The following is a 26580-nucleotide window of genomic DNA, read 5'->3' as shown; positions in this document are numbered from 1 at the left end:
CATGGACATTGAAGCATTCTTACAGAAGTCTTGGATAAATCATTTGCTCATCACAACACCAACAAGGATGTCGCGAACACCAAATTGGCGAATAACGGCGAGCTGCTCAACAGGGATTCGATCCGCTCTTTGCCGGAAGAGGAAGGTGAGTAAGATACCTACCTCCTCCTCATCGGCCATAGCTCCAGCCAGCGACCCCCCACTGACATCGGTGACGGCCCGGGCCCCGGTCCCGGTATCGGCATCGGCTCCGGCATCGGCAACGGATTACACCCCTCCAACCCCGGCTTTCCCAACCTTCACACTACCATTGCCCGCTGCCGCAGTCGCGTTACCCAAGACCGCGGCGACGGCCGCATACGCCGGCTTGGGCTGCATGTCCACGTCGACCAGGCACGCGTCCCCGGCGCCCCGGAACGTCGCCGGGATCCAGCTGTACTTGTCCGAAAACCCCCACACCACGACACCGACACAACCCGCGCTGTCCACGCACGCCCCCACGACGCTCGCGTAGTCGCTCGCCTGCTGCCGCGCCGCGTCCTCGCTCGCCGGCAGCGTCGCGTGCCGGACATCCAGCTCCGTCAGCGCGACCTCGAGCCCCAGGTCCGTGAACCGGCCCATCACCCGGGCGAGCGCCTCGCGCGACGGCGCCTTGCCGACCTCGAAGTGGCCCTGCAGCCCGACGCCGTCGATCCGCACGCCGGCCGCCTTCAGGTCGCGTACGATACCGATGGCGCCGTCCGTCTTGGGGGACCCGAACTCGAGGCTGAAGTCGTTGTAGTACAGCTTCGCGGCCGGGTCGGCGGCGGCGGCGGCGCGGAAGGAGACGGGGATGAAGGAGTCGCCCAGGACGCGCGAGAAGACGCTGTCGCGGAGGGTGCCGTTGTCGGCGAGGGCCTCGTTGACGACGTCCCACGAGTAGCACGCGCCCTTGTAGTGGCCGACGACGTTTGCGATGTGGGCTTCAATGACGGGGGTGAGGGTCTCGGGGGTCCATGTGCCGGCGGAGACTGGGAACGGTGAACGGTCAGCAGCTGCTCTCGACTCTGATGGAACGCGAAGGGTCGGGTTTGGTGTGAGAGCTCACCGAACTGCGGCAGCTGAGAGTGCCATGTGAGCGCGTGGCACCTCATCATCTGCCCGTTCGCCCGCGCAACGCCCAGCACCGCGTCCGGGTTGTCGAACCGGAACTGGCCCTGCGTCTTCTCCGTCGCGTCCCACTTCTGGCTGTTCTCGGGCACGACGAGCCCGAACTCGCCCGTCCTGTTGAGGACGGCCATGTACGCCGCGTCGCCGAACAGGTTCGTGTCCGTCACCGTGCCGAAGAACAACTTGCCGCTCTTGACCGCCAGCTCGTGAAGGCCCTGCCCCGAGACGGCGGCCACCCATGCCACCAAAGAGATGACCCAGATGGTGATTCTACCCATGGCGTGCGATAGTGTGCAGGTGCTAACAGAGCCAAGACCGGCTCACCGAGATGGGACGAAAAGGATAGATGAGAGTGCATGTCATTCGATGCAGCGTCTCAAATAGGCGGGCACAGACTATCTATATGTCCGGCAAGGCTTTCCGAGGGAAGCGCTTTACTGACTCACTTTGATCGGATGTTTCGACGCAACGTGCCGACTGAAGGGGGATGTGGCCGCGAGATGATCCATGAGCTGCTTCAGTTCAGGTTTCAGATTCGACCGAACCATACTTTGGATTCGGCCTCGGCAGACCTTTGGAGCAACGGCGATCCCTGAATAAAGAGTGTCTCGATCGTTGTTCTTGATCCTTAATTAACGGCGAAGGGTTTCAACAGCCATCCGGGAAGGTTGATCGTGGGTACGGACGTGGACTTCAGCAAATCAACTTTGAGCTCTAGGATATACCAACATCGTATTGTATCACCATACAACACTAGATAGACGTGTCTGCCCGATCTTTCATCCATGAGTCGATCTTTCACGCCCTTTAATCTGACTTCCCTCTAATCAGACGGACTTCGCGGCCGTCTCGTTCTTGAGAAACCCCAAACGCAAGCCAACCAACCCACCACTCAACGAATATGGCAGCTCTCGCTATCTCAGCTTTCCACCAGCAACATACTATCTCCATCTCGGACGTCACATCGCCCTATCCAACGTGATGTCTCAACCTTTCTTCTTAGAACCTCGAGGATCTGGTTGTCTTCGAAATCTTGGTGGAGGTTCCGTGAGGGCAGCGCAGAGTGACGGGCTGCCGCTCCACGAGTTGACCCGGATGCTCAGCTCGACAATGCCCGACTCTATCTCCGAAAAGGCGATGGCCGGCGGTTCTGGGTCTGGGTCCGGCCGAACAGCCCGGGCGAAGGCGACCGTTACATCGGCGCCGATCTCCATCTTATGGCTTCGGAGCCGCCGGCGAGGAAGGCGTTGGGAGCTCTCCATCTTGAGCAGACTCCAGAGCCTTTTCCACTTCGACAGCACGTGTCTCGATCTGTTCTTTCCTTCTCTGCTCCTCTTCGTCCTTGTCTGCCTTTTTCTTCGCTGTAATCCACGGTGGATACGTGCTGCCCGGGTTACACCAGCCCCGCAGCTCACAATTACCTATTTTCTTTCGCAACCTTATTGTACGCCCCTCCACTGCTTCGCCCTCTTAATAGTCTGTCTGATATTTATCCGAATTATCGCGCTTACAGTCCGATGTACTGCTAGAAACCTTATGTCGGAGTGAAGTTGAGGATGTACATAGTGTCAAGAGGTTTCTGAGGGATTTCCAGAAGTAGGTACATCAACTTAATTATATTGCCCAGTCTTTCGACGCCAAGTTTCCGGCCACGAAGTCCGAGCAAGTCGCTTTCGGATAGCCAGAGACCATTTCTCTACAATCCTGCATCATAAATAGGACAACATTCCACGAGAATGCAAAAGCCTTGAACGAAAGATTATCCTCCAGAACCACAACGCTTCACGCCAAGACACCCATCATCATGCGTCTCTTGCTGTCGACAGCCTTCTTTATTACCCTTCTCTTTCTGGGAACTCTTGCCCGCAGTGCTGCAGTCGACGACAATGCTGTAGCAGGAGTATCTGAGCGCTCAGATATCGCAGGGGCGATTGAGCGCCGAGCAAAGCCGAAGTTCAAGATCCCTTCCATTAACAAGGGCAATAAAAACAAACAGCAGAAGGACAAGAAGAAGAAGAACAGAAAGAAGAAGAAGTGCAGGGGTCAGCAGCCAGCAGGAGACGAATCCGACTCCGAAACAGAAGACTGCCCGACCTCGACGAGGCCGTTGGCCCGACCAACGTTTCCACCTGTGTAAGCGAGGGCGACGTCAGGGTGATCAGTCAACGCAACCAACGAAGCAAACCCCACGCGAGAAGCCACGCAATTGTCGTCTGCAGAACCATAACAATGGCGGCATCGAAAAAGAACTCGGATAGACACGCATCGAAACACGGCTATTTCGCCTTCGCCAGTCATCACCCAATGAGAACGCGCTCGAGTCAACGAAACAGGCGTACCTATGGACGGGCGCAGAATGGGACACAGGCAGTCAGAATGAGATTTAGGGAGACAAAAAGATTGAAGAGGAAACATACGAGCGGAAGAAATCCAACTGGCTTATCAACCAAAATTTGTCAGGCCAGGCCGTCCGTGGTACCCCGTCAACGTTCGATACCATGGAAGATGAAGAAATAGACCGGGTTGACTTGTGTATCGGTACTGGAAACAGGTGTATGCGGTCTCGCCTTTGCTAGATAATCTCCGTGGCGAAAGGTCATTGCCAATTCAAATATCGCTCACCTCATGCTTGTCCCACTTGAACTGATTGCCCAGCTGTGGTCCAAGAAGGGAGGGCGAGGGTGTTCAAGGCTACTAGTTATCCTCCACCTCTTAATAAGTTGTCGCAAAAAACCGACGCCGTTGATTCCAGTCAATGATTGTAAATCTCCTCGTGACACAGTCCCTTGGATTTTACAGGCTGGTAGCATATTCCGTATTTGAGGCCGCCCCAGCGCCTCGACATGCAATGCATGCCTATAGCAGGCTAAGAAATTATGCCTAAGGCAGGATATGAACTTGCGTGGTGCTATACAGGGATAAATCTAGTGCAGTAATTGCTATAGCACAATAGCAGGTAGAATAGGCTAATTACTGTTGCAAAAAAACAACAACACCATCAATTTTAGTTTGTAATTAACGCCTCACTACCTTTCCTATGACAAAAGTAAACTATTTACAGTCCTAAAAGGTGCCTTCTGTAATGTAGTACCCTGCTTAGCAAAGTAGCCTAGGTATGGTTTTCATGCTGATATTCTTGACCGACTGGACGCGTCTGCCGGACTAAACGTGTACTGTAGTGTTTTGGAGGTCAGACTGTTGCCCTTGCCAAAAGAGGCCGGATGCCATCTCCCTTACGTAACTGGTATTCCATCCATCAAAACGTTGCTCGACCTCCGGATGATGTGGTTGTGGCTTAACGTTAATATTACATCGTATAATCATAGGAGAACCGCAAGGACTAAACAGAGAAAAAAGAAACTCGAGGGGGTTTCCCTATCGTTCATTTCAACATAACGTCGCGCACCCACTTATGGGCACCCCCCCCATCTGGGCACCCCACTTACCACCTATTTACACTAAAAGTGCTACTTTCTACCCTACTATTATAATACTAGTAATAATAGCTATAAAGAAGGTAGAGTATTTAATAAGTAGAGATTTACTTAAAGTTTTAGAAAATATAGTATTTAAATACTTTAATATACTATTTGCTTAGTAATAAGCATATTAGTGTAACTATTAAGTTTTATATAGAATTTAAAGCAAATTTTATATTAATATACTTACTATAAGAAAATAATTATAATTAATCTACTTTAATATAATAATATATATAGCTATAGTATATATATAAAAGCACTTTAGATCTTATTATATAAAGCAATAGTAAAAAGATTCTATAATAACTTTTTTACTAGTAAAAGTTTACTATAGTAAAATATTAATTATAGACTAAATTAGTAGGTAGTTATATTTTTAAGTTTAAATAAGCTTTAATGTAGCTATAATATAAACTAAAACTAGTTTAATAAAGTAAACTTTTATTAAATACTTTATTTACTTATATATAGTATAATAAGAGATAGTAGGATTTTATATATAAAACTTAGGAATTTTCTTTTTATAATTATTATAAGCTTATAATAATATAAGTCTTTACTATTTATTTTTTTACTTATAATAGAGGTAAATAGCTTTTAAATGCATATTTTAGTTTCTTTATAGCTCCTATAATTAAATTTTAAAGGGTAAAATAAAAGTAGCACTTTTAGTGTAAATAGGTGGTAAGTGGGGTGCCCAGATGGGGGGGGTGCCCATAAGTGGGTGCGCGACGTTATTTCGATCTACGATGTACGATGTATTTCGAGGCTCGTTCGTTTTCTTAGAACTAAGGGAAAGGATTATCCCGGAAACGAGATCGCAAGTCTCTGGACTTGACCAAACTCATAGTCCAATGTCCCTTCCCATCTACCACAGCCGCCCAAAACTCCCATCCGGAAAAGAGCAACAACAAGAGAAGAAAAAAAACCCCAAAAAACCAGACTCAAGCAATCTCAAAAGTCGTCTCGTCCCAGCCGTAGTTCCTGGTCAGACGGCACGCCATCTTGCGGGACCGGAAGCCCTCGACCCGAGTCACGCCGCCGTGGGCCTCGTGGAACTGGATCTGGTGCCACGGGCTGCCGGCGGGCGGGATGAAGGCGATGGCCGAGCCCCGCTTCTTCTCGACGGCGAAGCCGATCTCAGCAAAGGCGGCGATGAAGCTCGTCCAGCTGATGGAGCCGCGCTGGAGGCTCTTGTCGAAGAGGACGGCGAAGACGCGCGCCGTCTTGGCGCTGACCTTGATCACTTGCTTCGGGGGCGCGGGCGGTTCGGCGGGCGGGTCGGCTGTTGGCTCGTCGTCTTCCGCTTCTGGGATGGGCTCGTTGTTATCGTGCGCTTCCTCCTCTTCGACGATTGTTTCGTCGACCTTGGCGGCTTGGATCTCGTCCTTTTCTACTCCGGACGAGAAGCCTTCGGGAGAAGAGTCCGGCTCGCGATGGTGCTGAATCTGGACTTCGTTTTCTTCGTCGTCGTCGTCATCGTCATCGTCGCCGTTGTCGTCGTCCGTGGCCAAGATGGTGCTATCATCTGATGCTTCAGCATCGGAGTAGAGGTGGGACGGGAGATCTGAGATTTCATTCGAAATGACGGGTCCAAATTGGTCTGTTATTTCATCCGCCTCCTTCTCGGTCTCGTCTTTTTGGTCTTTGTCTGTCTCGGCTGTAGCAGCAGCTGGCGTCGCGGCGCCCTTGCTCTTCTTCTTTCTCTTGCGCCTCTTCTTGCCAGCTCGGTCCGTAAGCTGACCAGCCACGTCGGAGGCGACGGTAGGAGACATGGCGGGACTGGGGGAGTCGGCAGCCGGGAAGTTGAGTACGATGCCGACGTCGATATCGGAGAGTTTGACAACTGCAGCCTCGCCATAGCAATGGACGGCGGCCTTCTCGTAGAGCTTCGACATCGAGAACCCCATCTTAGCCCTGACGAACTCGTCCAGCGCCTCGACGACCCTGCGATCAGCGGCTAACTCGACGCTGAAATCCTGCGAGGGGATCTTGGCCCTCTGGAAGATTGTCTCGACGTAGTCGAATGTCTTGAACTCCGCTTTGATCTTGTTCAGGCTCTCGCATGTGGCGACGGTCTTGTCGATGAACTCTCGGCACTCGGTGGTTGAAACGGGCGGTAGCCTGATGTAGTGTTGTAGGTCTCGGACGAAGCCGCAGAAGATGGCGAGGTCGAAAAGAGCAGCGGATTCTCCGCTTCCCACGAAGGGGATCTTCTCTGGGGAGATGTTGAATATGTGGCGGATCTGGCTGGTGCATTCCATGGAATCGACCGGGCTAGTGTCTGGCTGGCATAGACGAAGGACGCAATACATTAACGGATTGCTCCTGGAAAAGTCTCCGGGGTGGTTTGTCAACACGACGAGTGGGGTACCAAACTCATCGTATCTGTCTGCAAGCCGCTTGTGGTACTTTCTGGCGACACCAGCTTGGACATGGCGCCTGAAGACGGCCTGCAGATCGACGTAGTGTTGGTGGCAGATGTTGGCCAACTCCTGGAGAAGACAGGCGCGCTTCTTGGCCTCCTTCTTCCCGTTGCCGAGCCGCATGAGAAGAAAAAGAATGGTGCGGATGCTATTCCAGGACATGATATCTCTGTCAAGGGTGTGCGCCGTCTCAAAGACACAAAGGCTGAGCTGTTCCATTGTGACTGGGCTGGTGCGAGAGATCAGTACCTGACCGTGCTCATCAGCCAACAGTCCCGGCATGGACAGCCACCAGTTGAGCACATCGCTGCAGAACGACCTTCCATCAGCTCTCAGATCGTGTCTGTACACAGTGGCCATGAAATCTTGGTGTATGGCGCCAGCCAGGAAGTCGGCGAGTGTTGGTTCTGCTGGAATGAATGGCATGGATGGCATGGTCAACTGTTCCTGGATAGCATCAGGTCGACTTTTCTCCGGTTTCTTATCCCTGCATCGGCGACAGATACGCGACGAAGATGACGGATTCTGGTCCTTTTCCTTGATAGAATCCATTCTGGGTTATTCTGGAGCTTGACTTTGGATGGCGCTTCGCTTGCGTCGGTTGGCTGCTTCAGTTTGTCAGCTTTTGTGTAGAGAAGTACGGAAATCCGACTTGATTTGCAGTTTCAGCTTAGAGCAAGGATCATACCTTTAATTTCTTCAAACAGCGAAGAGTATAAGATGCTTGCTGTAAAGACTTATGTCGTGTGATAATAAGGCTCTTCTTCTCTTTGTGTTATGATAGTGTGAGAGACCAAGGGAACACAGACAAAGACGACGCGAGTTTCGAGTTGCCAAAGTAAGAATTAAAGATTGTGAAAAAGAAATTTGTGGCGGTAACAAAAAAAAAAAAGGCAAGGCTGTTTCTGAAAGAACAAAAAAGAGGAAGGAGGCAGTTTTTGGCAGGAGAAGGGGAGAGGGGGGAGGGGGGGCATGGGTGACGGGTAACTGAATGGTGCTTCGGGTGCAAGCATAACCGACATCATCTTGATGCGATGTGATTGATGCAGAGTGGCTCATTTGTTTATTCATGAGAGGTCCTGGGATGTGTACATTCTTTTTCCTTGCTGTGTCCCTGGACACCCTGTACTCTCTGTACTCCTCCGGGAGTTGATATCCATCCATTTCAGAGAAACTGATGTATCTTGGAAAAGCATAACAGCAGTCATAGATAAAGGATGAAACTTGCAAGGTTGCGAACTTACAAGTTGTCAACCTCACTGTCATGGATTGTTCAAACGGTATGGTATCTCTTGTAGCCGAGAATCAAATAGAGAAGTAGGGGGCTTCGGTTACTGTGTATATATACTATCAACACCTTTAGGTTTGGAACTTGCTTCTAGCAAGACGGCTGAAGGAGACGTTCTCAATTTAGGTTCAAGTATCAGCGATATCTTCATCGTCTGCTTAGGGATAGACGATGGCTGAAGTTCATTGCTAGCAAGCCTTCTGCCAGCGTTTTCTGCTTAATGCCTGGGAGCAGCTGACCAAAAAAACAACCCCTTGCATGGTTTGGAGTGTAAACATGTGAAGTGGTCTTGATATACCATATTGTACGTTGTCTCCCGTCATTACATAACCCCCTAACCCCATCATGATTATGTGTATTCCACTGTTCGTTCCCTTTACCCTCCCGCCCTTCCTGGACCCAAATACCTAAGCATACTAAAACAAAACACAAGCAGCCTCTATGGCCGCTGTTCCGAGAAAAGCCCTCCCTCTCCGTCTCCCTAAAAGAAGACGTCTATCAGACTGTCCACGTCTCACCTTCCAAAGAGACTAAACCGCAGCTTCCCTTTCCTCGGCACCGAGCTGTGCCCACTCATCGGTCGGTCGTCATAGCTCATGATGCTCGAGGCCGGCCTGGGCACCGTCCTCGGCGGGCTGTTATTGTACAACTGCTGCTGCTGCTGCTGCTGCTGCTGTACCGGCGCCGGCTGCGGCGGGTGGAAGTCCCCGCGCAGAGCCCTCTCGACGTCGAGGTGCTGGCGCTCGTACTCGTCGTGCTTGGCCTTTGCGTCGACGAAGCGCTGCTCCGTCTGCCGGCGGCGCTCCTGCAGCACGCGCAGCTCCTCGTCCAGCTGCGCCATCTGGCCTTGCGCGTCCTCCATCAGGTTGTGGTACTGGAGCATCTTGCGCTGCAGCGGCTCCAGCACGCTCTTGGAGATGCTGGGGCTCTGGATGCGGCTGATATCGTCGCCGAGGCCGCCGCCAGGGGGCGAGGGCGGGCGCAGGCCGCCCGGGTTCGGGACCTGGTGCTGGTGCTGCTGGTGCTGCGACGCGACGCGAGGGGGCGTGAGGGTCGTTTCAGGGACGCCGCGGGGGGACGCGCCGCCGCTCATCTGGGGCATGGAGGAGGAGGGCAGCGCTTCCGAGGATGCCGGGGCGGCGCGGCTCCCCGTGGACGACTGGCGGCGGGCGTGGCGCTCTGTACGACGGCGAGAATAGCCGTTACTTGCGCCGGGGCCGACACCGGCGGCGGCTGCCGCCTCTCTCGTGGCGGGGCTCCATTCGTCCGGGTTCTCGCCGGCGTAGGGCGGGAGCTGCGACTGGACGGGGGGCGGCTGGGAGCGGCGGTTCTGCGAGGCGTTGGCCATGGACGGCGGACCGCTCCGGGGACCTGCGGCGCGGGGTTGGTTGGCGCGGGCGACGGGGCCTGTTGGGACGACTCGCTGCTGCATTGGGCGGTCAGATCATGTGCGCTCTGACGAGGTATGTTGTTTTGTGTCAAGTGTGAAGTGTGCGGGAGGGGAAGGGAGAGGTTGGATTTGGGTGGTCTCATAAGAGGCTCGGGTGAGTGTGAGTGGGTGAGTGAGTGGCTGGGGGTGAGTGGCTGGGCGATTGAGAAAGTGGGAGTGAGAGTGAAAAGTGAAAGTGAGTGTGAGAGTGAGTGCTTGTTTGCGTTGAGGACTTCAAATGGGAGAGGCTGGCTAGCTGGCTGGCGCCGGTGCGTGTTTCGCCCAGCATTGCTTTTTCCCCTGCAAGTCTCGAATATGGCAGCATTCATCCGTCCGTACTCACCTGTTGATGGGGTGCCTGCGCGAGCACGGCGTCATGCAACGCGGCGTCCGAGTTCGGTGTCCGCGGGCCCTCACCGCCTCCACCTCCACCTCCGGCGGTGGTGAAGCGGGAGTCGTCGTCGAGCGAGGGCGAGCGAGGTCTTCGGTAGCGGCCGCCTCTCGTTCCCTCCCGCGGCTGGCGCGAAGAAGCGTCGCTGGCCGGGTCGTACTGCTGGCCGTATTCAACAAAGTCGCCGGGGAACATTGGTGGCGAGCCGCCCTGGTGGTGGTGGTGCTGTTGCTGCTGCTGCTGCTGCTGCTGCTGGATTCCCATGGCCATGATGGCGAACGAAACGGGGTCGACGTCCCTTGAGCCGTCGTCGATCTTGGGCGGCGGAATCGTGGTCGATGGTCGGCCCCCGGAGGTGCGCGGATGGGCGGCGGGTTATCGTTGACTTTTGAAGGGTCGAGATGAGAGAGAGAGAGAGACAGAGGATTATGGATACGGATACAAAGCAGCAGCCGTTTGAAGTTTCACTCAGCGACAAGCCGCAAAGCAAAGAGCCGTTGGTAGAGCCGTTGGTAGAGCCGTTGGAGCCGTTGGAGCCGTTGGAAGTCTGAAGACGAGACTAACGAAAAGCAGAGGAAGAATCACAGAGACACAAAACATTCCACAGAGCTAGAGTGTTCACTACCCGTCTGTCCACGGACTTTCATCAGGATCAATTATTTTTTTTAAAACCTGCTGGTTGAGATTCCGAGTGGCTGGGAGACACTAACAATTCCGTTTACCCACTCAAATCGCACCACATTTTATTACGTGCAGAAGGACGGATAATACAGAAGGGGAGGGGGGATTGCATGTTCAACGACAAATACAGTGGCTGGGGAAGTCGGGAACCGGTCTTTTTTGACAGGGCGAGCCGCCCACTAATTTCCCCAAATCGGCGTGCCCTTGACTGAGGAAGCGTCCCAGCCTCCGATTTTGACGGCTCGGTGGTGTGGAGTTAGTTGGGTTGTAGTCTGCCAACGTCGTCCATACAGACGATAGGCCACACTCTCAGGGTCTGTATTCACACTGAAATACATATTCTGTAATCCGTTACAGTGTTGGTACGTGCCCGACGACCCAGTCGCGTCCTTCGGCCTTGCGGGCAACAACAAACGCGGGCCGGGTGGGATGGGGTTGGGTTGGTTGCTGGGCGCTGCTCGGCGTTGCTGGAGTTTCTGGGAGCTACTCTGACCAGTACAAAGGACAGAGATAACTACCTGTACCTTACTAGGAGTTGCCATGCGTCCTCCATGTCGCGGGGGTGTCCCGGGAAGTGGAGGAGAGAGCAGAGAGCTCTGGCCAACTGCATCACAAACACAAACATGGACAAACGCAAATGGTAAAAATAGAACACTAGGGCAGATGGGGGAGAGCCGGATCACCTACCTACCTGTCTTGTCGTTGTCTGTCTTATCTCGAGGCGTTTTTCTCTGGCTTTACCACACACCACGTCCGCTCTGAATGAGCCTCCTCCGCTTGAACCCGTAGTCCTAATGCGTGCCCATGGATCAATTGAGTAGGGTTCGTTCCTGATCCATACCCACGCTGAGGCGCACGTACACGGAGCTATCGACGGATGGTCCCGCCTTATCCAACGGGTCCGGCTCTTGCTTGCATCATCCTTATGAACGATCGCCTTCCCGTCTCCGCCGTTCGTCTCAACAGGGGACGGCAGCACTGCTCATCCTGTGTAGGATCAATTCTACAGCGTGTGTCAACGTCGAAAACAAACGTGAGAGGGCCCGATCTTCATCCGGCAACGACAAATGCAGTTCCTGGGTGAAGAGATTGCGGTTTCACCCCCACGACGAGTTGGGTGGGAGAAATACGGAGGTCGATTATTAACTAGGCAATGGGCGACCACATAAAACAATGCATCAGGCCACTCAAGATGGCATCTTGATCTGTTGATCTCGTCCTCATTAGAACCAATACGCGCTGGCGTTCTCCAGCGCAATGTTTTCACCACTCCATCTGCTGTTGGTCGGGCCTCGCAATCAGGGCCTGCAGAAGGTCATGCAGCGCCTTCGCAACGTGGATTGCAGCCAGCCACTGGGACCACTCCAAACTCTCCTGAGCTGCAGTCCATGATGCTTGAACAGGAAGACTCGGGGTCACGATTACGGGCTCGCATCGATTCGAGAGGGGAAGTGTAGCACTGCAGGTGCAGAAGAGAGCCCAGCAGGCTCTTGTCACTGGCCTCCCGCATTCAACCCGCACCAACATGTACGCCAGCTCTATTCCCCCTTGGACATTCTGTTCAATTGGCCCCAGGTGCTTCATCAAGATTCATGGTGAAATGGAGTTCGACAAATCTTGGTCGACGCCAAAGATGTCTTGACTCTTAATTGCGAAGCTTCCCGGTCTAGAAGGACTGGCAACTCGCTGTCTAGGTAGGTAGTCAGCGACTTCAAGTCAACCTGCATCTCCGCAAGAGAACCCCGAGATGCCGCCGTGGTGGGATGAAGACGGCGAGCGTGCGTTCCACGAGGCCGTCTTCAAACTGAGCAGTCTGAGGCAGACACCCTGCCCGGACGTCTACTACAGACAGAAGCCTCGAAGAAACCCGCGATCCCCCGGCTACATCCTGCGCCTCCAAGACGAACTGCAGCTGGCCGACCATATCGCCTTCCTCGCCCATGACTGCGAGGGCCCGTTGCGCATCGCCGCAGTTTGCGTCGAGGAGCAACAGGATCATCCGGGGCTCCGCGTCCGACTCGCCCGGAACCATCTAAAGAGCCCCGACGACGTCGGAGGCATCGGGCAACTACTCGGGGTTCTGCAAGATTGTGCACACAAAGGCTTGTTCTCGAGACCACCACACTGGCGCTCTCGATTTTGTCTGACTTTTTGAGAAAAGCGCTCGACAGACCCGACGACGCACGAGACCGGCTGTTCGCCCACGTGCTGAAGATCAGCCAGCAGCGGATCCTCCAGAGATTGGCGCCGCGCTGGCGCCAGCCGCCTGCTCACTGGACCCCGAAGCAGAAACAGCAGGGAACCTCGCTGTGCCACCGTCTAAAGACGAAGTTGCTTCCCGAACTCGGAAAACACGGGGAGAGATTGGATCTGATCAGGTCCAAGGTTGATCATGTTGTGAAGGTGCTCGAGCAGCTGGAGCAAGATCGAGGTGGCCCCGGCCTCGGTCAGCACATCAGAGCCGCGGTGGAGAGCTGCGCCTTCGCATCCAAGGGCACAGCAGAGAGATCCCTCGAGTCGCAGCTCGGGCTGGTGTTTGATGCGCTCTCCGAACCCGGGCGGAAAGCTGTTGCCCAGATCGACAAGGTCGCTAGATACCTCATCCTCTGCGACGACTTGTCCAAGCTACTCACTCGGAGGGCGTATGCTGAAATCTTGCAACACATCACGCTCGAACCTCTCCTTTCGCCTCCCAAAGCCCGGCCGAAAGGGGCCGGGAAGAGTTACCACGTCCACGCCGAGGTCCAGCTCTTGTTGCACTACGAGCATCACCCGTGCGTGCCGCCGCCCCGATTCATCGGCTGCAGCAAGTCGGCCTGTTTCCTGTGCGACCTGCTCATCCGACAGCACGGGGGGTTCGGAATCTCCTTCTCCCATCAGCGGATCTATCCGCAATGGACGGTGACGAACGTGACCTGGATGAGCGAGATGCAGGCTGATGCCTGGCGAAACATCACTCGCGAGATGACAAGAGAGCTCCAGGCTCTGATCCGGCGGTTCGTCGATGACCACAGCACCCCCTTGGACGCTCCGACCGAATCGAGAGCATGTCTTCCACTCTCTTCCGTCGCCAGTACAGTAGCGATACCTGGTGTCGTTTCCAATCCCAATGAAAGAATTTCTGCAAGAGAGGTACATATACCAGCTCAGCCTTCAGTGGACAACCGCCTCCCTTTGGGAACGGGATCCATAATCTCTCTGCTGGAGCTTTTTAATGATGATCTGCCGCTTTCATACGAGGTTTCGAAGAACTTTCCTGGTATCCAATTCGTGTCCAGGCGGCTGAACGTAACGTTCGAATTCGATCAGACGTTTTCGGGGGCCATGTCTCTCAAGCCGGCAGCCGAGGCGGGTGCAACCATTCGGAGATATGACGTCGTTCATGACTTGCAAGGAGACGATGTTAAAGTGTCGGCAATACAGGGTGATGAGGAGCTAGACTTTGCGTTACAAGTGGGAGGAGTCGACGTGCTTTATGTTGTGTTAACATGGGATTTGGCGTAAGCGTATGGACGGCTGTGTAGTTTTAGTTGCCTTCTAACTTGGAACGTCGGCGTTTTCGACCTTCTGTTTGACTCTTTCGACACTGTCTGCTCGCCGAACTCTCAGATCGCCACCCCAACCTTTTGCAATCAAGAACCAGGCAGTAGGAAACGAAGCTTTTCGTCTACCGGTAGACGTAAAAAGTTAGGGATGGTAGGCACATGTTGATAATATCTTCTGTAACGCCATGGAGCCCATAGCATCATAGAGCAGCCTTCCAATAAGGCCTGGTCATCTTAGGCGCCTACCTCTCTCCACCCGATGCTGCCGATATAGAGAGCTTTGTGTCATCAAACGCGGGAGATTGAGTCCGTCCACGTTTGCAGGGCTTTCAGCGCCTCCGCCACGCCGCGACAGCCTTGTTAGGACGGTTTGAGGCTGTCGCCCCCGTCCCACCGCCACGACTGCGCCCTTGCAGTTTTCATTGAATGAGCCTCTGAGCAATGAGAGGCCGGAGCTTACAAGGATGACTTTGACGACAGTCTCGGCATCTCGGTCTAAAAGCTTAGCAAACAGGCTGAAAAAGACGGCGGGCCAGCCCCCATCGCTGATACCGCGGCTGGCTTGGCTCATGATGTCAGCATCTAGTACCACGTAAAGATGTGGCAGGCCACGGAGAGCTGCGGCCAGAAGAACGATCCAGGCTTCCTCCGATCTCGCATCTGCAGAAGACTTCAGGCGTGATACAAGGGCCTCCTCGTTGTGGATAGTTTTGTTCATCATGATGACTTGCGAGACGAGGTATTTGATCATGTCGATGGAGGATAACATGCGGTCCGGCGTCGTGTCTTCCATTTCCGTAACAGGCGTATTCAACGCCCAGACGACCGCGATCCCAGACTCGCGTAGGACAGCAATGGATTGGGCGCAGAACCACTGGAGGTGGAAGCGCATCTTTTTCGTCCCGTTCACGACGACTAACGAGGACGCGATGGCCGCGTTCCACTGCTGGATCTCATCTTGGAGCCAAAATGGCGGACCTCTCGTAGAAGGTCTCGCGCGGCGCATGTTTGCAAGGAAGATGGATGTCTGGTAAGCCTTCATCGGATCCGGTAGCTGGGACACAGCGATGACATTCAGGGCCGCGGCCACTTGCGTCTTTGATAGCTGATGGCGCAGGTGCACATTCGCACTTTCATGGATGACCTGCGTGTTGATTCTGTCGGCTGTGATCTCGAGCATGATTGTAGTGAGACACTCCCGAACACTGCCCTGGACGCCCTGGATCAGCTGTTGAAGTCCAGCAAGCGCGTCTGACTGCTCGCCCCTGGCGTCCGCCACGGCGGTCGCGATTTGTCGCAGCATCGTCCCATGCCCATCCACACTGGACTGCAACGCCTCTTGAGCCTGAGATTGTTGGAGGATACCCAGGTGCATATCCCGCTGTTCCGCTTGGCTGCTTGCCAACGCCGCGTCGGACATGCTGCGAGAAAGAGCTGAGATGGTGAACAGGATGTCGTCGTAGCGAAGCTCCGTCGGCCTTGTGATGGCATGCACCACGTGCATGAACTTGCTCTCTTGGTACCAGCGGAGCGCGCGGACTAGGAATTTGAGAATGTTGGCATGGATCGCAATGACGATTTTCCTGACGTGCGGAAGCGGGTAGAGTCGTAACGTCAGATCGGCCGTCGGGATGAGGTCCGCAATCTGAACAAGTCCTTCCGACAGCCGAGTGATGACCTTCTGATGGTTCACGACGCCCTGCGACAACATGCACTTAAATCGATGACTGTCTCCAGAAGAATATGCTCGGAGCTAGCTGTACTGACCACGAAAAAGAACTTCATCGCACCCCATACCAACGCAGTGTATTCGGGGTGGTGTGACACGACGACGTCCACGATACCGCCATAGTGATGTATTTTCTCGGAAAGGCGAGTGAGTGCCTCCGCGGCCTTGGAGTTACCCTTACGACCTTTGTATTGTTGTCGGGCATCTTCGACAGAGGCGAGAACCGCTTCAATGTTGCCGTACTTTGATTCGACAATCCATTTCAGCTTCTCTGGGTCGTTGGAGAGCTCGAATGAGAATTCACGGAGGGCATTTTGGAAGATGGTCCTAGTGATCTACCTGTTAGACTGTTCTGAGGCGGTGATGATGAAGTGAAATCTTTATGCTGTGGGCATGACACGGTCTCGGGGGTCGGTCTTACTTACGAATCTGGAGTTACTGAGTGCCAGGCAGCTAGATCAATCGTTGCTCGATCTGCCATCTTGCGAACTTTGGGTGTAAGATCTGGAGATCCGAGTATCAATGAATAGCGAGGGGAGGCCAAGTTCGATCTGAGTGCACCACCTACTTGACATATGGATGCCAGATGCCTGCCTAAATGCCTGCTATCTAGTGGTATATGCCTTGCCAGTCTGCCCCGCGCCCAGCCTGATTGCTTCGCCCCCAAGGGTAGGATAGGATGGAGCATTCTGCCCGTTCATGCACAGCTTCCATTCTCCCAAGCCCAATCATTCAAGGCCGTTGCCACTGCTGCCATAGGCCAATCATCGCAAACCACGTGCTTCCGTTTACCCAGCCCCCTTGACCCCCCGGATTTCTCAACTCAGAGAGATCTCGTCACCCGTCAGCATCGGCTGGGTCAGGCGTCTTCTTCCTCCCCCTCCTCTAGGAGGCCATTTCACCCACGGAGCTGTCCTTCTTGTCTTACACTGACCGGTCCTTCACCAAGGAATTGAATCTCGTCTAACCATCTTTCCTCGCTCTCGCTGCCCACTGCCTCAATTGACCTCGCATAGAGAGGCGAAAACGTTCCTTGTGATTCTTGGCTCGCTAGTTACATAACAACGGAGCAGATGAAGCGAGGCACGCCGAAGACGAACACTGCCGGTTTCCCGCCACCGTTGCGGGGCGGCTCTCCCACCATGAGCTTGGAGTCTGGCATCAACGGCGACATGCTTCGCTACAGATTGCCCCCCAGCTCGCACCCGGGCCAGCTTTTGAGCGGCCAGATGAACCCACAGTCAACGATGTCCACCCGGCAGCAGCCGGTGGAGCTGCAGTGGCTGGAGCAGCGGCAGCAGCAGCAGCAACAGCAGCCGCCGCAAGCTCAGCAGTTCAGCGGACAGGAGCAGGACAGCATGGTGCGAATCAACCACTTAGCCGCAAATGCTGGCACACACTAACGTTTGTACAAGAGTAAATCAGTTGAGCCTACCATCTCAGAAGATAGAACACGGGGCAGCGAATTCGACAAAAGTGGCGATCTCTGGGCGGCCCTGAGATCACCAACGCCACCGAAAGGCAACTCTCAGGGTCTAGTACCATTCAATTTTCCTTATTCCACAGATGATCCGAAAGGCGACTATTTATTCCCAAACCTTCTTCGATATCACCACCGCTACGAACAAGAAACCCCCATGCATCAACGAACCTACAAACACCAAGTCCACAAAACCAATTTCCCGGTGCGAAACAAGCCCGCGGGATTAAACATGCGACCCACGGAAGCCTCGACAGAACCCAGTAGACCGAGAGCACACGCTGATACTTACCAAACTTTTCCAGACCGCGTCTTCAATCCACAGACTGTTGAACATGGAGAATCCTCTGGGCATCTCGCTGCATCTCTATTCCAGATTGCAAGTCATTTAGGGATCCCCGAGGACTCGGCTCTCAGCCTAGACCACATGCAGTCCTACATTTCGGGCTTGAAGAGCCATGCCAATATGCCCCCCGTACGGCCGAAAGCATCAAGACTTCTGACGATCCATCGCGTCTTTGATAAAGCACGGCACCACATCTCTGATGACGCACGGGAGTCTCATCGAACTTACCTCGATCCTCCACAGTGGATCGAGGGCGGAACTAGTTCCACGAATATCTTGATGGGGGCTTCTCCGATATTAAACGTTCAAGCATACCTCACAAAACACCCAGAAGTGTGCTTCATCATATGCCGTGACTATGCGGGCACTTCTCACCCCACAGATAATGAAGATACGGATGCCCATGGCAACCTCATGGTGAAGCACATTTCGGAATCGATTGTCCCCGTCGAAGGTCATCTGGTATCAGCCACGAGAAAATTCGCCATCTTTTCTGCCAGCACCTACTTATCTGATACTCTCACTCATAGTGGGTCTGAAACTGATGATGAGAGTGACACTGGCAGTTCGACTCGGGAATTCTCGAATGAATGGCTTGAGGATGACACGATCACACTCTCTTACCCCTACCTTTCATTCTACCATGCCCGGGGCGGTTCCATGGACGCCTTCGCGAAGACACTGTCCGTTAACGAGCTGAGACAGTTCCAACGGGTGACCAACTAACGTCAAGCACCCACATTTGGCCCCCCCCCACATTTGGCCCCCCCAAAAACGAGGGCATTCCCACCAACATCAGTATGTTCAATTAATTACTAACTAGGCCTAGATGCCACTACAATACAGCTTTCAGCTTCACTAGGTATATCAGACTCGCTAGATCCATCTATAATATCCTCTTTTTCGCCAGCCTCAACTTAGGCCTTCTGGATGTCCTTAATGTTGGCAAACTTAGTGTTTAGATCTAGCTAGACTGCCTTTCTTTTCCTAACTGTAGTGCTTGTAACCTTTGCCTGCAGAAGCTCTAGCTTATGCTAGGCAGTAGCTAGCTTATATGCCTGCTTACTAAAGCCTTTTTTTTTTTTTACCTTTATAAACAGAAGGCATTAAGTAGAGGCATTATTATCTAGCTCTGTAAATAGCTTTAGTTAGCCAGCTAGATCCTTTATCTTCCTTAGCGTCAACCATGCTACTGCAGATAACGCAGATGCCTATCCTTTAGCTTCTTTACTTCCAGACTGCCCTTTGTAGGCCTGATCTAATGGCCCTGGTGTTAATAGGAGCATTAAAGGGCTTATAAGGGGCTTAGCTATAGAGACAGGCTATAGGCTAGTATATTTCTAACTACTTTTAATGTTATCTATTATTAAGCCTGCTAGATAAGCCTTCTAATAACAGCCTATAAAGTTCCTCTTACCTACAATAGTAGAATTATTCTACTAACTAAGGTATCTAAGCTCCTTCCTATAGGCTGCCTTTACAAGGCTAAAGACTGACTAGTTGTTACGACCCAACAAGCTACAGGTGACGCAGCCCCACCAGGCCAGGCAGGGCGCGGGCGGCACAGCATTTGTATGGACAAGAAACAGGGTTATACAGGTGACTCCTCAGAACAGAAGAACTAGGGAAGGTCACGTGCAGATAAGAAGGACCAACGAACGATAAGCAGTCCACGCTAGGGACCAACATTCAGATCCGAGAGAACTTTCTCCTCACAAGGTATCCACTGTTAGTAGCTGTTAAGATCATAGAGGGCTCCGGCCCACCGCACTATCATTTCTCACCATCAGCCCACGCGAGCTGAATTTCACCATCATGGCCGTCTCTCTAGACGCAGGGCCATCGATTACCGTTCACGGGGACGCCAGTACATCTCGACGGTCTGGACGTGTCCGGAAACCGACCGCAAAGGTCAGAGTGGTTGAGCAAGTCAGCTACCAAGACAATGCGGAGCTTAAAGACGAGATCAACAAGCTCTCAAACCTCGTCCAGGATCTCCTACGACGGGACGCCGAAAGGGCACAGTTCCTGAAAGACTGTTTGATGAAGATCGAATCCTTGGAGAAAGAGCTTCAGGAAGAGAAGCAGCGTTCAGACCGGCACCAACGCGGTCTAGCAAGGTCCATGCATGCTGCTAGCACAGGACCCAGCGAATCCGCCCTGAGTTTCCAAGGGCATCCCTTACACACAGCCCAGAACCAGCCGCCCCAAGTTCGGTCCTACGCGATGGTGGCGAGCCAGCCGCTTACCAGAAAACTGCATGAACCAACGCCAGCAAAACAAGCCGCAAACCGGGCGGCTTCAAAAGACCTTCGCATCTTCGCACGTCTGCCACCTGAAAGCCCGCTCCGCAACGAGAGAGCCTACGACATCTACGCGTTCGTTCGTGAAAAGCTAAGTCCCCAAGCCCGAGAAGCCCTCAAGGGGATCGACCATGTCAAGACAGGATTAGCACTCCTACCATCGTCAGCAGATGGGGCAAAAGTCCTGCTAGAGAACAGAGAACAGATTGCTGCCCTTCTCCAGGCACAGGCGGTCGAGCAGCGCGACACCTGGATCCGGGCCTATATCGCAAACGTCCCTTACACCAGACACTGCCTGCTCACCAACACTGAGCTGGAAATCACGACCGAGGAGCTCCTTGAAGAGATCCAGGCCACGACGAAACTCAAGCCCGAAAAAGCATACTTTTCCAGAAAAGACGAAGCCGAAAGGCTAGGCACGGTGACAGCCTGGTTCAAGGCGGAAGCCGTAAGGCAACTACCAAGGCGCCTCCGTTTGATGGGGGCCAGCGTTTTCGTCAACCTGCAGTTTCCGAAGGAGAAGAGGTCTCCCCAATGCCACCGCTGCGGCGGCTTTCACAACGAACGAACGTGTACCAGAAGGAAGAGATGCCTCAAGTGCAGCTCTCCTTCCCACACGACCGAACAACACCGGGCACCTTGCGGCGGCACTGAGGGTTACGATGGCTGTGACTGCCCCTTTAAGTGTCCGTCGTGTAACGGGCCCCATGCCGCCTTTGACGTGACTTGCCCTATCAGACCAAAAGTGGTGAGGGGCGTAGTCCAGAGGAGGAACAAGGCACAGCTACGGGCCATCCGAGCCGAGGGAGAGAGATCATGGAGATTTGCGACCCAGCAGTCGCATCAACAATCCCGAGAAAGAGGAGAAGAGATGGACTGCAACCAAGCTAATGAGGGACATCAGGAGAATGCGGCCCTCTAAAGTCCTGCAGATCATGCAGGCGAACGTGGCCAGACGACCACTCGCACACGAAACGGCACTGAATCTAGCCTACGCGGCCCATGTCGACATACTGCTACTACAAGAGCCCGCTATCCGCTCGGAAGAGAGAAGGCTCACAAGATGCCACCCGGGTTTCGAGATTTTCACCCCAGTGGACAACTGGGTTGAAGACAGACCCAGGGTGCTCACCTACCTCCGCAGAGGAACGGGACTACGGGGCGTACAAACACGCCCGCTGCCCAGCCCATCCACAGACCTGCTCTTCCTACAACTCCTGGCGGGAAAGCGGAAAGTTCTCACAGTCATCAACGTGTACAACGCCCCTTGTGGCTCGCTGCGACCAGGCCAAGCGATTAGGGATATCATAACAGCCTGGCAACCCGGACACCAGGAACGTGTGTTGGTCGCGGGGGATTTCAACCTCCATCATTGGACCTGGCAACCCGAGGCGACCAGCTCCTCGGACGCTGATGACCTGGTGGAATGGACAGAAACCGTTGGCCTTGTCCTCCTGTCGCCGATAGGTGAAGCCACACATAAGGACGGCAACACGTTAGACCTATGCTGGGCGTCCGGCAGCCTCCACGGGGCATCCACCAGCATAGAAACGTCCCTACACACAACGTCAGACCACGAAAGCCTGCTGACCCGGGTCCCCTTGGCCCTAACCGATCCGGTCGACCCAACCCCGGGGAGGTTCCGGCTTGACACGATGGACGAGAAGCTCTTCCTCGACATCCTTCAGCGAAATATACATCCCATGCGCCATACTGCAAGCAACGCAAGAGACCCACAGGCTCTGGACATGCTAGCACAGCAGCTCACAGATTGCCTTGTAGAAGCGCTTACGGCTTCTACAAGGCGTGCGCTTGGCAGAGGACCTGGGAGACCATACTGGGACGAGAACTGCAGGCGAAAACACCGAGCCTACACGACCAAGAGAGCAACTGTGGCAAGACTCTGCGCCTTGGGAATAGATTGTCAATGGGAGCGAAACGAGGAGGACGCTCTGAAACAGGACTTTCTCCATCAGCTGCGGCGCTCTAAGGACACGTACTGGAGAGGAAAGATCGCCGCAGCCTCCACTGGCAAAGACGTGTTTGAAATGGTCGGGTGGCAGAAGGCTAAGGGATCCTTCCAGACCCCTCCACTCCGGGATGGGAGCAATCCAACCGCGCTCATCTCACAGCCGAAGGAGAAGCGGGATCTGTTCGCCCGCGTCCTCCTCAGAAATGCTGCTATCTCCACGGACATACCAGCAGAGAGCCCAGGACCTCGCCTGGAAGCCAATCTTCCTTTCCCGCATGTTACAAAAGACGAGGTACAAACGTCAATCTTCTCTGCGAGAAGCACCACCCCCGGGTCCGACGGAATCACAACGGCCGTCCTCAAGACAGCGTGGCCCGTTATCGAGGATATCGTCTTCCGGCTCTACAGCGGATGCGTATGCGAGGGCTGGCATCCCACCTGTTTCAAAGAAGCTATCCTAGTCATCCTGCCTAAGCCGGGCAAGAGAGACAGGGCGCTCCCGCGCTCGTATAGACCAATCGCGCTGTTGTCTGTGCTCGGAAAAGGCTTGGAGAGACTTGTCGCAAGAAGGCTTGCCTGGATCACAGTCAAGTTCCGGGTACTGCACGACCAACAGTTCGGGGCCCTCCCCCTCCGCTCGTGTAGCGACCTCATCGCCGCGGCCATCCACGATATCGAGTGTGCCTGGCAAAGAGGTCTTGTCACCTCTATGCTTACGCTCGACATCAGAGGGGCCTTCGACGCTGTGCTGCCAGGGAGGCTGATCCGACGCCTCCGATGCCAAGGATGGCCGGAGAACCTCGTGCGGTGGGTCTCGAGTTTCGTCCTCGGGAGAAGAGCAAGAATAAGACTAGACGGAGAGATGGGGGACGTCTTCGACCTTGAGTGTGGGCTACCACAGGGCTCGCCCGTGTCCCCCATCCTCTTCATGCTTTACATCGAACCCTTATTCAAGCTGGGCACTGTTCATCCAGGCAGGAAGCGGTCTCGATTTGGCTACGCCGACGACATTGCCATCATGGCAAGCTCAACCTCACTAGAGGACAATTGTGCTCTGCTAGCGAAAGAATGGGAAGAAGCCCAAGAATGGGGGGCGTTAGAGGGCATCACTTTCGACACCGATAAATCCGAGCTCATCCACTTCACCAAGAGACCAAAAAATACAAACCCGCCAATAACCGTCAGACTGTTGGACGGGAGACAGCACACAGTTCAGGCCGTCAATCAAGGGGCCTCACTACGGTGGCTTGGGGTCCACTTCGACCGGAGACTCACTTTCAAGAACCATGTGAAAGGCCACTGCGCCAAAGCATGCCAAGTGGTCAACGGACTACGGGGACTAGGGAACACCGCCTGGGGCGCGCCGGCACACCTGCTGCGCCGTGCTATTGCCTCCTGCGTATTGCCCATTCAGTACTATGCATCAGAGGCATGGTGGCCGGGCAGGAATCGGATCAAGAATGGGCACATCGCCTCGAACGGGGTCAACGGCCTACTCAACCAACTTGATATTACGCAGGCCAAGGCTATTCGAGCTGCACTTCCTGTGTATAGAACGACGCCTGTACTGATCCTACAGCGTGAAGCTGCCCTGCCCCCAGCAGAGGTGATGCTAGATGCGAAGCTCCATAAAGCCTCTGTAAGGATCCATCGCCTTGACGATCGACACCCCCTCCGAACGAGGCTCGGAGACAGGCCCGGACCGGACTCAAGACTGCGGCGAATGGCAAGCCTTATCGAGAGAAATGCCGAATACATCGACCCGCTAGAGCTACCGCCTTGGGAGCGCTCAGCCGACTGGCACACAGCCCTGAGCATGGTCGGCTATGAACCAAGGAAGACCAAGGATGAACTGGCCACCGCCTTTACAGGTAGACTGGGAACATTCTCAAAGCGGGACATTGTTGTCTATACTGACGGTTCCCTAATGGTGGACGGTAGCAGAACCGCCGCCGGAGCAGGCTGGGTTGGGTACCAGGCCACACGGCAGATCTTCCGAGGATCAGAGCCGCTCGGCCACCAGACGGAGGTCTTTGACGCAGAAGCGCAAGCCGCTTTCCGGGGCCTACTGGAAGCCATGAGGTCTCCCACGGCGCGGATGGCAGACAATGTTCACATCTGCCTCGATAACCTCGCAGTCGCAGCCAGACTCGTCACCCGGAGCCCAGGAAGCAGCCAGGCTAGGTTTAGGGCCTTTAGTGAGCTCTCCGCCTCTTGGGCACAGAGAGGACGGACAAGCTGGACGATGCCTGGCAGGGTATACATTTGGTGGTGCCCTGGACACACGGGAATAGCTGGAAACGAGGAAGCAGACGCTCTTGCCAAGGAGGCCTGCAGACAAACCCCAGAATCACAGCCACAGCCTACATTGGCGCACCTGAAGCGGGAGTCCAGAGCAGCCGATCTGCAGGCTTTCGCTAGGAGATGGCCGTCAATCTGCCCTCGGCAGTATGCCGACCTTGGGATAAGTCCTCATCCCAAGCCCCCCGAACTTCGCCTTCCTCGGCATCTGCTAGGAAGGCTATATGCGGCAAGATCGCATCATGGAGACTTTGCAGCGTACCACGAGAGATTTGCCCACCAAGACGCACTACTTCACTGCAGTTGCGGAAGACGCAAAACCCCAGTACACTTCTACTTCTGCAAGCGTGGCCGTAAGGCCACCCCGCGGCATCTCCGCCGACGTATGGCGAAGGCAAGCATAGATTTTCTGCTAGGTACTACGCAGGGAGCTTCTCTTCTGTGCGAATGGATGGAGGCGACCAATTTCTTTTCCGAAATCTGCCCGAGTCATTGACCAGGAACGTTAGGTGAAGACGGCAGCCTGTAAAATAGTTTAGATTAGGATAGACCATGTCGGTACCGCCCGGCACGTCCCTTTTACTCTGGACGTTAAATACATCATCATCATCATCATCACCAACATTCAGATCGTTAGTCCCAGGACAAGGACCGACTTTAAGATATCAGTCCTAGCAATAACACTTAAGGATATAAGGACATCTATTCTACATAGATAGATTACCTTCTATAGCTCTTTAGCAATTAACTTTGTAATTATCCCCTTAGATACTCTTAGCACCCTTTACTAGTGACTAATGTTACAACCCCTTGTTAAGTATACAACTGATCACTGTATCCTCTAAAGACCTGATCCTTTTAGCACGACTTATAGCACTGTTCCCCAGCTTTGTTGCCTCAGCTTCTGCTAATAGATACTACTACAGAAAGCTAACTGTAACACTTTAATTGCTCCTGTTTAGTAAGTTAACCCTACAAAGCTAACAAACAGTATTAACAAAATGGCTACTTGTTATACTCCCACTTCCAGCTCTGGCTCCTAGGGCTAGCAACAAGCTAGGAACCTCACCCAGGAGTTAGCTGAGAACTAGACTATAGAGGACTTCTGTCTGCCTGAACTTTAACCTAACACCAACAGAGAAGTCTCTCTTACTAGCAAAGTCTACAACCAGATTTGCGCTAAACTGGGATGAAACGACAACAACCTAGCTACTACTTAGAAACTTATTAACAAACTTATAGAACAAACTAAGATTCTAAAGAACAAAGCAGACTAGGCTACATCCTTTCAGCAGGAGGTTTAGACCCTGCAAGCTATAGCCAACATTATCTAGACCCCTGTGGATAGACGTGAGAAACTTAAGCTCAACTTACCTATCACCTATGATGGAACCCTAGGAACACTTAAGGGATTCCTTATCCAGGTTAAGAACTATTAGAATTTCTATTAGGGAAACTTTTGCAGTAGAACTAAGAAAGTCATCCACGCTGCAACCTTCTTGCAAGGATAAGCCCTTTAATAGTTTAAGCCCTTCCTTAAAGAGTACCTTAACAATAAGACCCTCAACCATTGTTCTAGTAAAGTTAGGGACATATTCGCCAATTTCTAAGGATTTGAAGACGCCTTGAAATCCCTATTCTAGGATCCTGATGAATTACAACAAGCAGAAAGAGACTTAGCTTACCTACGCTAGACCAAGTCTGCTACTGCCTACGCTGCAGAATTCAGAAGACTCTACGCTTAACTTAAGCTTACTAAAGACACTAAGATCTTTATGTTTTACAGCAACTTAAAGGATGAAGTCAAGGACAAGATCGTTAAGCTTAATCGCCCAGAAGACTTCCTTTAGTACGCCAAACTTGCTATCAAGATTAACAACTGCCTCTACAAACAACGCAAAGAAAGAGGTAAGAGATAAGCACTAGCTAACTTAGCTAAGAAATACTAATAGCAACCCTAACAACAATTCTAGCAGAACCACCCTTAGCGCAACAGATAAGCTGAGCGCCCTAGAGGAAACTACAGGCAGAACAACTAGAATTGCAACAGCACCGCCT

The 26580-nt window shown here is 53.4% G+C and overlaps 8 protein-coding genes across 8 annotated transcripts; 3 read left to right on the top strand and 5 right to left on the bottom strand.

The window, feature by feature from the left end:
* Window positions 1–267: 267 nt before the first annotated feature.
* On the bottom strand, window positions 268–1427 carry CDEST_01603 (Putative glycoside hydrolase family 10 domain, glycoside hydrolase superfamily; the record flags this gene model as incomplete). Its single annotated transcript, XM_062917762.1, has 2 exons — window positions 268–1010; window positions 1088–1427. 2 exons carry the CDS (start codon window positions 1425–1427, stop codon window positions 268–270), a joined length of 1083 nt encoding a protein of 360 aa, XP_062773813.1.
* A 708-nt stretch (window positions 1428–2135) lies between these two features.
* Window positions 2136–2411, bottom strand: CDEST_01602 (uncharacterized protein; the record flags this gene model as incomplete). The annotated part of the gene is made up of 1 exon (XM_062917761.1): window positions 2136–2411. The coding sequence occupies one exon, from the start codon at window positions 2409–2411 to the stop codon at window positions 2136–2138; it is 276 nt and encodes a 91-aa protein (XP_062773812.1).
* A 483-nt stretch (window positions 2412–2894) lies between these two features.
* CDEST_01601 (uncharacterized protein) lies at window positions 2895–3772 on the top strand. The gene has a single exon (XM_062917760.1). The coding sequence runs from the start codon at window positions 2954–2956 to the stop codon at window positions 3284–3286; it is 333 nt and encodes a 110-aa protein (XP_062773811.1). The 5' UTR covers window positions 2895–2953; the 3' UTR covers window positions 3287–3772.
* Window positions 3773–5575: 1803 nt separating this feature from the next.
* CDEST_01600 (uncharacterized protein) lies at window positions 5576–7609 on the bottom strand (the record flags this gene model as incomplete). Its single annotated transcript, XM_062917759.1, has 1 exon — window positions 5576–7609. The coding sequence occupies one exon, from the start codon at window positions 7607–7609 to the stop codon at window positions 5576–5578; it is 2034 nt and encodes a 677-aa protein (XP_062773810.1).
* A 1250-nt stretch (window positions 7610–8859) lies between these two features.
* Window positions 8860–10813, bottom strand: CDEST_01599 (uncharacterized protein; the record flags this gene model as incomplete). The annotated part of the gene is made up of 2 exons (XM_062917758.1): window positions 10118–10813; window positions 8860–9771 (listed from the first exon to the last, which is right to left on the bottom strand). The coding sequence occupies exons 1-2, from the start codon at window positions 10433–10435 to the stop codon at window positions 8860–8862; spliced, it is 1230 nt and encodes a 409-aa protein (XP_062773809.1). The 5' UTR covers window positions 10436–10813.
* Window positions 10814–12593: 1780 nt separating this feature from the next.
* On the top strand, window positions 12594–14350 carry CDEST_01598 (uncharacterized protein; the record flags this gene model as incomplete). The annotated part of the gene is made up of 2 exons (XM_062917757.1): window positions 12594–12936; window positions 13008–14350. The coding sequence occupies 2 exons, from the start codon at window positions 12594–12596 to the stop codon at window positions 14348–14350; spliced, it is 1686 nt and encodes a 561-aa protein (XP_062773808.1).
* Window positions 14351–14383: 33 nt separating this feature from the next.
* On the bottom strand, window positions 14384–16740 carry CDEST_01597 (uncharacterized protein; the record flags this gene model as incomplete). Its single annotated transcript, XM_062917756.1, has 4 exons — window positions 16546–16740; window positions 16159–16447; window positions 14686–16090; window positions 14384–14505 (listed from the first exon to the last, which is right to left on the bottom strand). Exons 1-4 carry the CDS (start codon window positions 16599–16601, stop codon window positions 14384–14386), a joined length of 1872 nt encoding a protein of 623 aa, XP_062773807.1. The 5' UTR covers window positions 16602–16740.
* Window positions 16741–17013: 273 nt separating this feature from the next.
* Window positions 17014–18986, top strand: CDEST_01596 (uncharacterized protein). Its single transcript, XM_062917755.1, has 2 exons — window positions 17014–17481; window positions 17536–18986. The coding sequence occupies exons 1-2, from the start codon at window positions 17194–17196 to the stop codon at window positions 18670–18672; spliced, it is 1425 nt and encodes a 474-aa protein (XP_062773806.1). The 5' UTR covers window positions 17014–17193; the 3' UTR covers window positions 18673–18986.
* Window positions 18987–26580: the final 7594 nt, after the last annotated feature.

The sequence above is a fragment of the Colletotrichum destructivum genome, chromosome 1 (genome assembly GCF_034447905.1).
Source record: "Colletotrichum destructivum chromosome 1, complete sequence".
NCBI lineage: Eukaryota > Fungi > Ascomycota > Sordariomycetes > Glomerellales > Glomerellaceae > Colletotrichum > Colletotrichum destructivum.
Note: the sequence above shows the minus strand (reverse complement) of the source record. Positions and strands in the feature narration are given on the sequence as shown.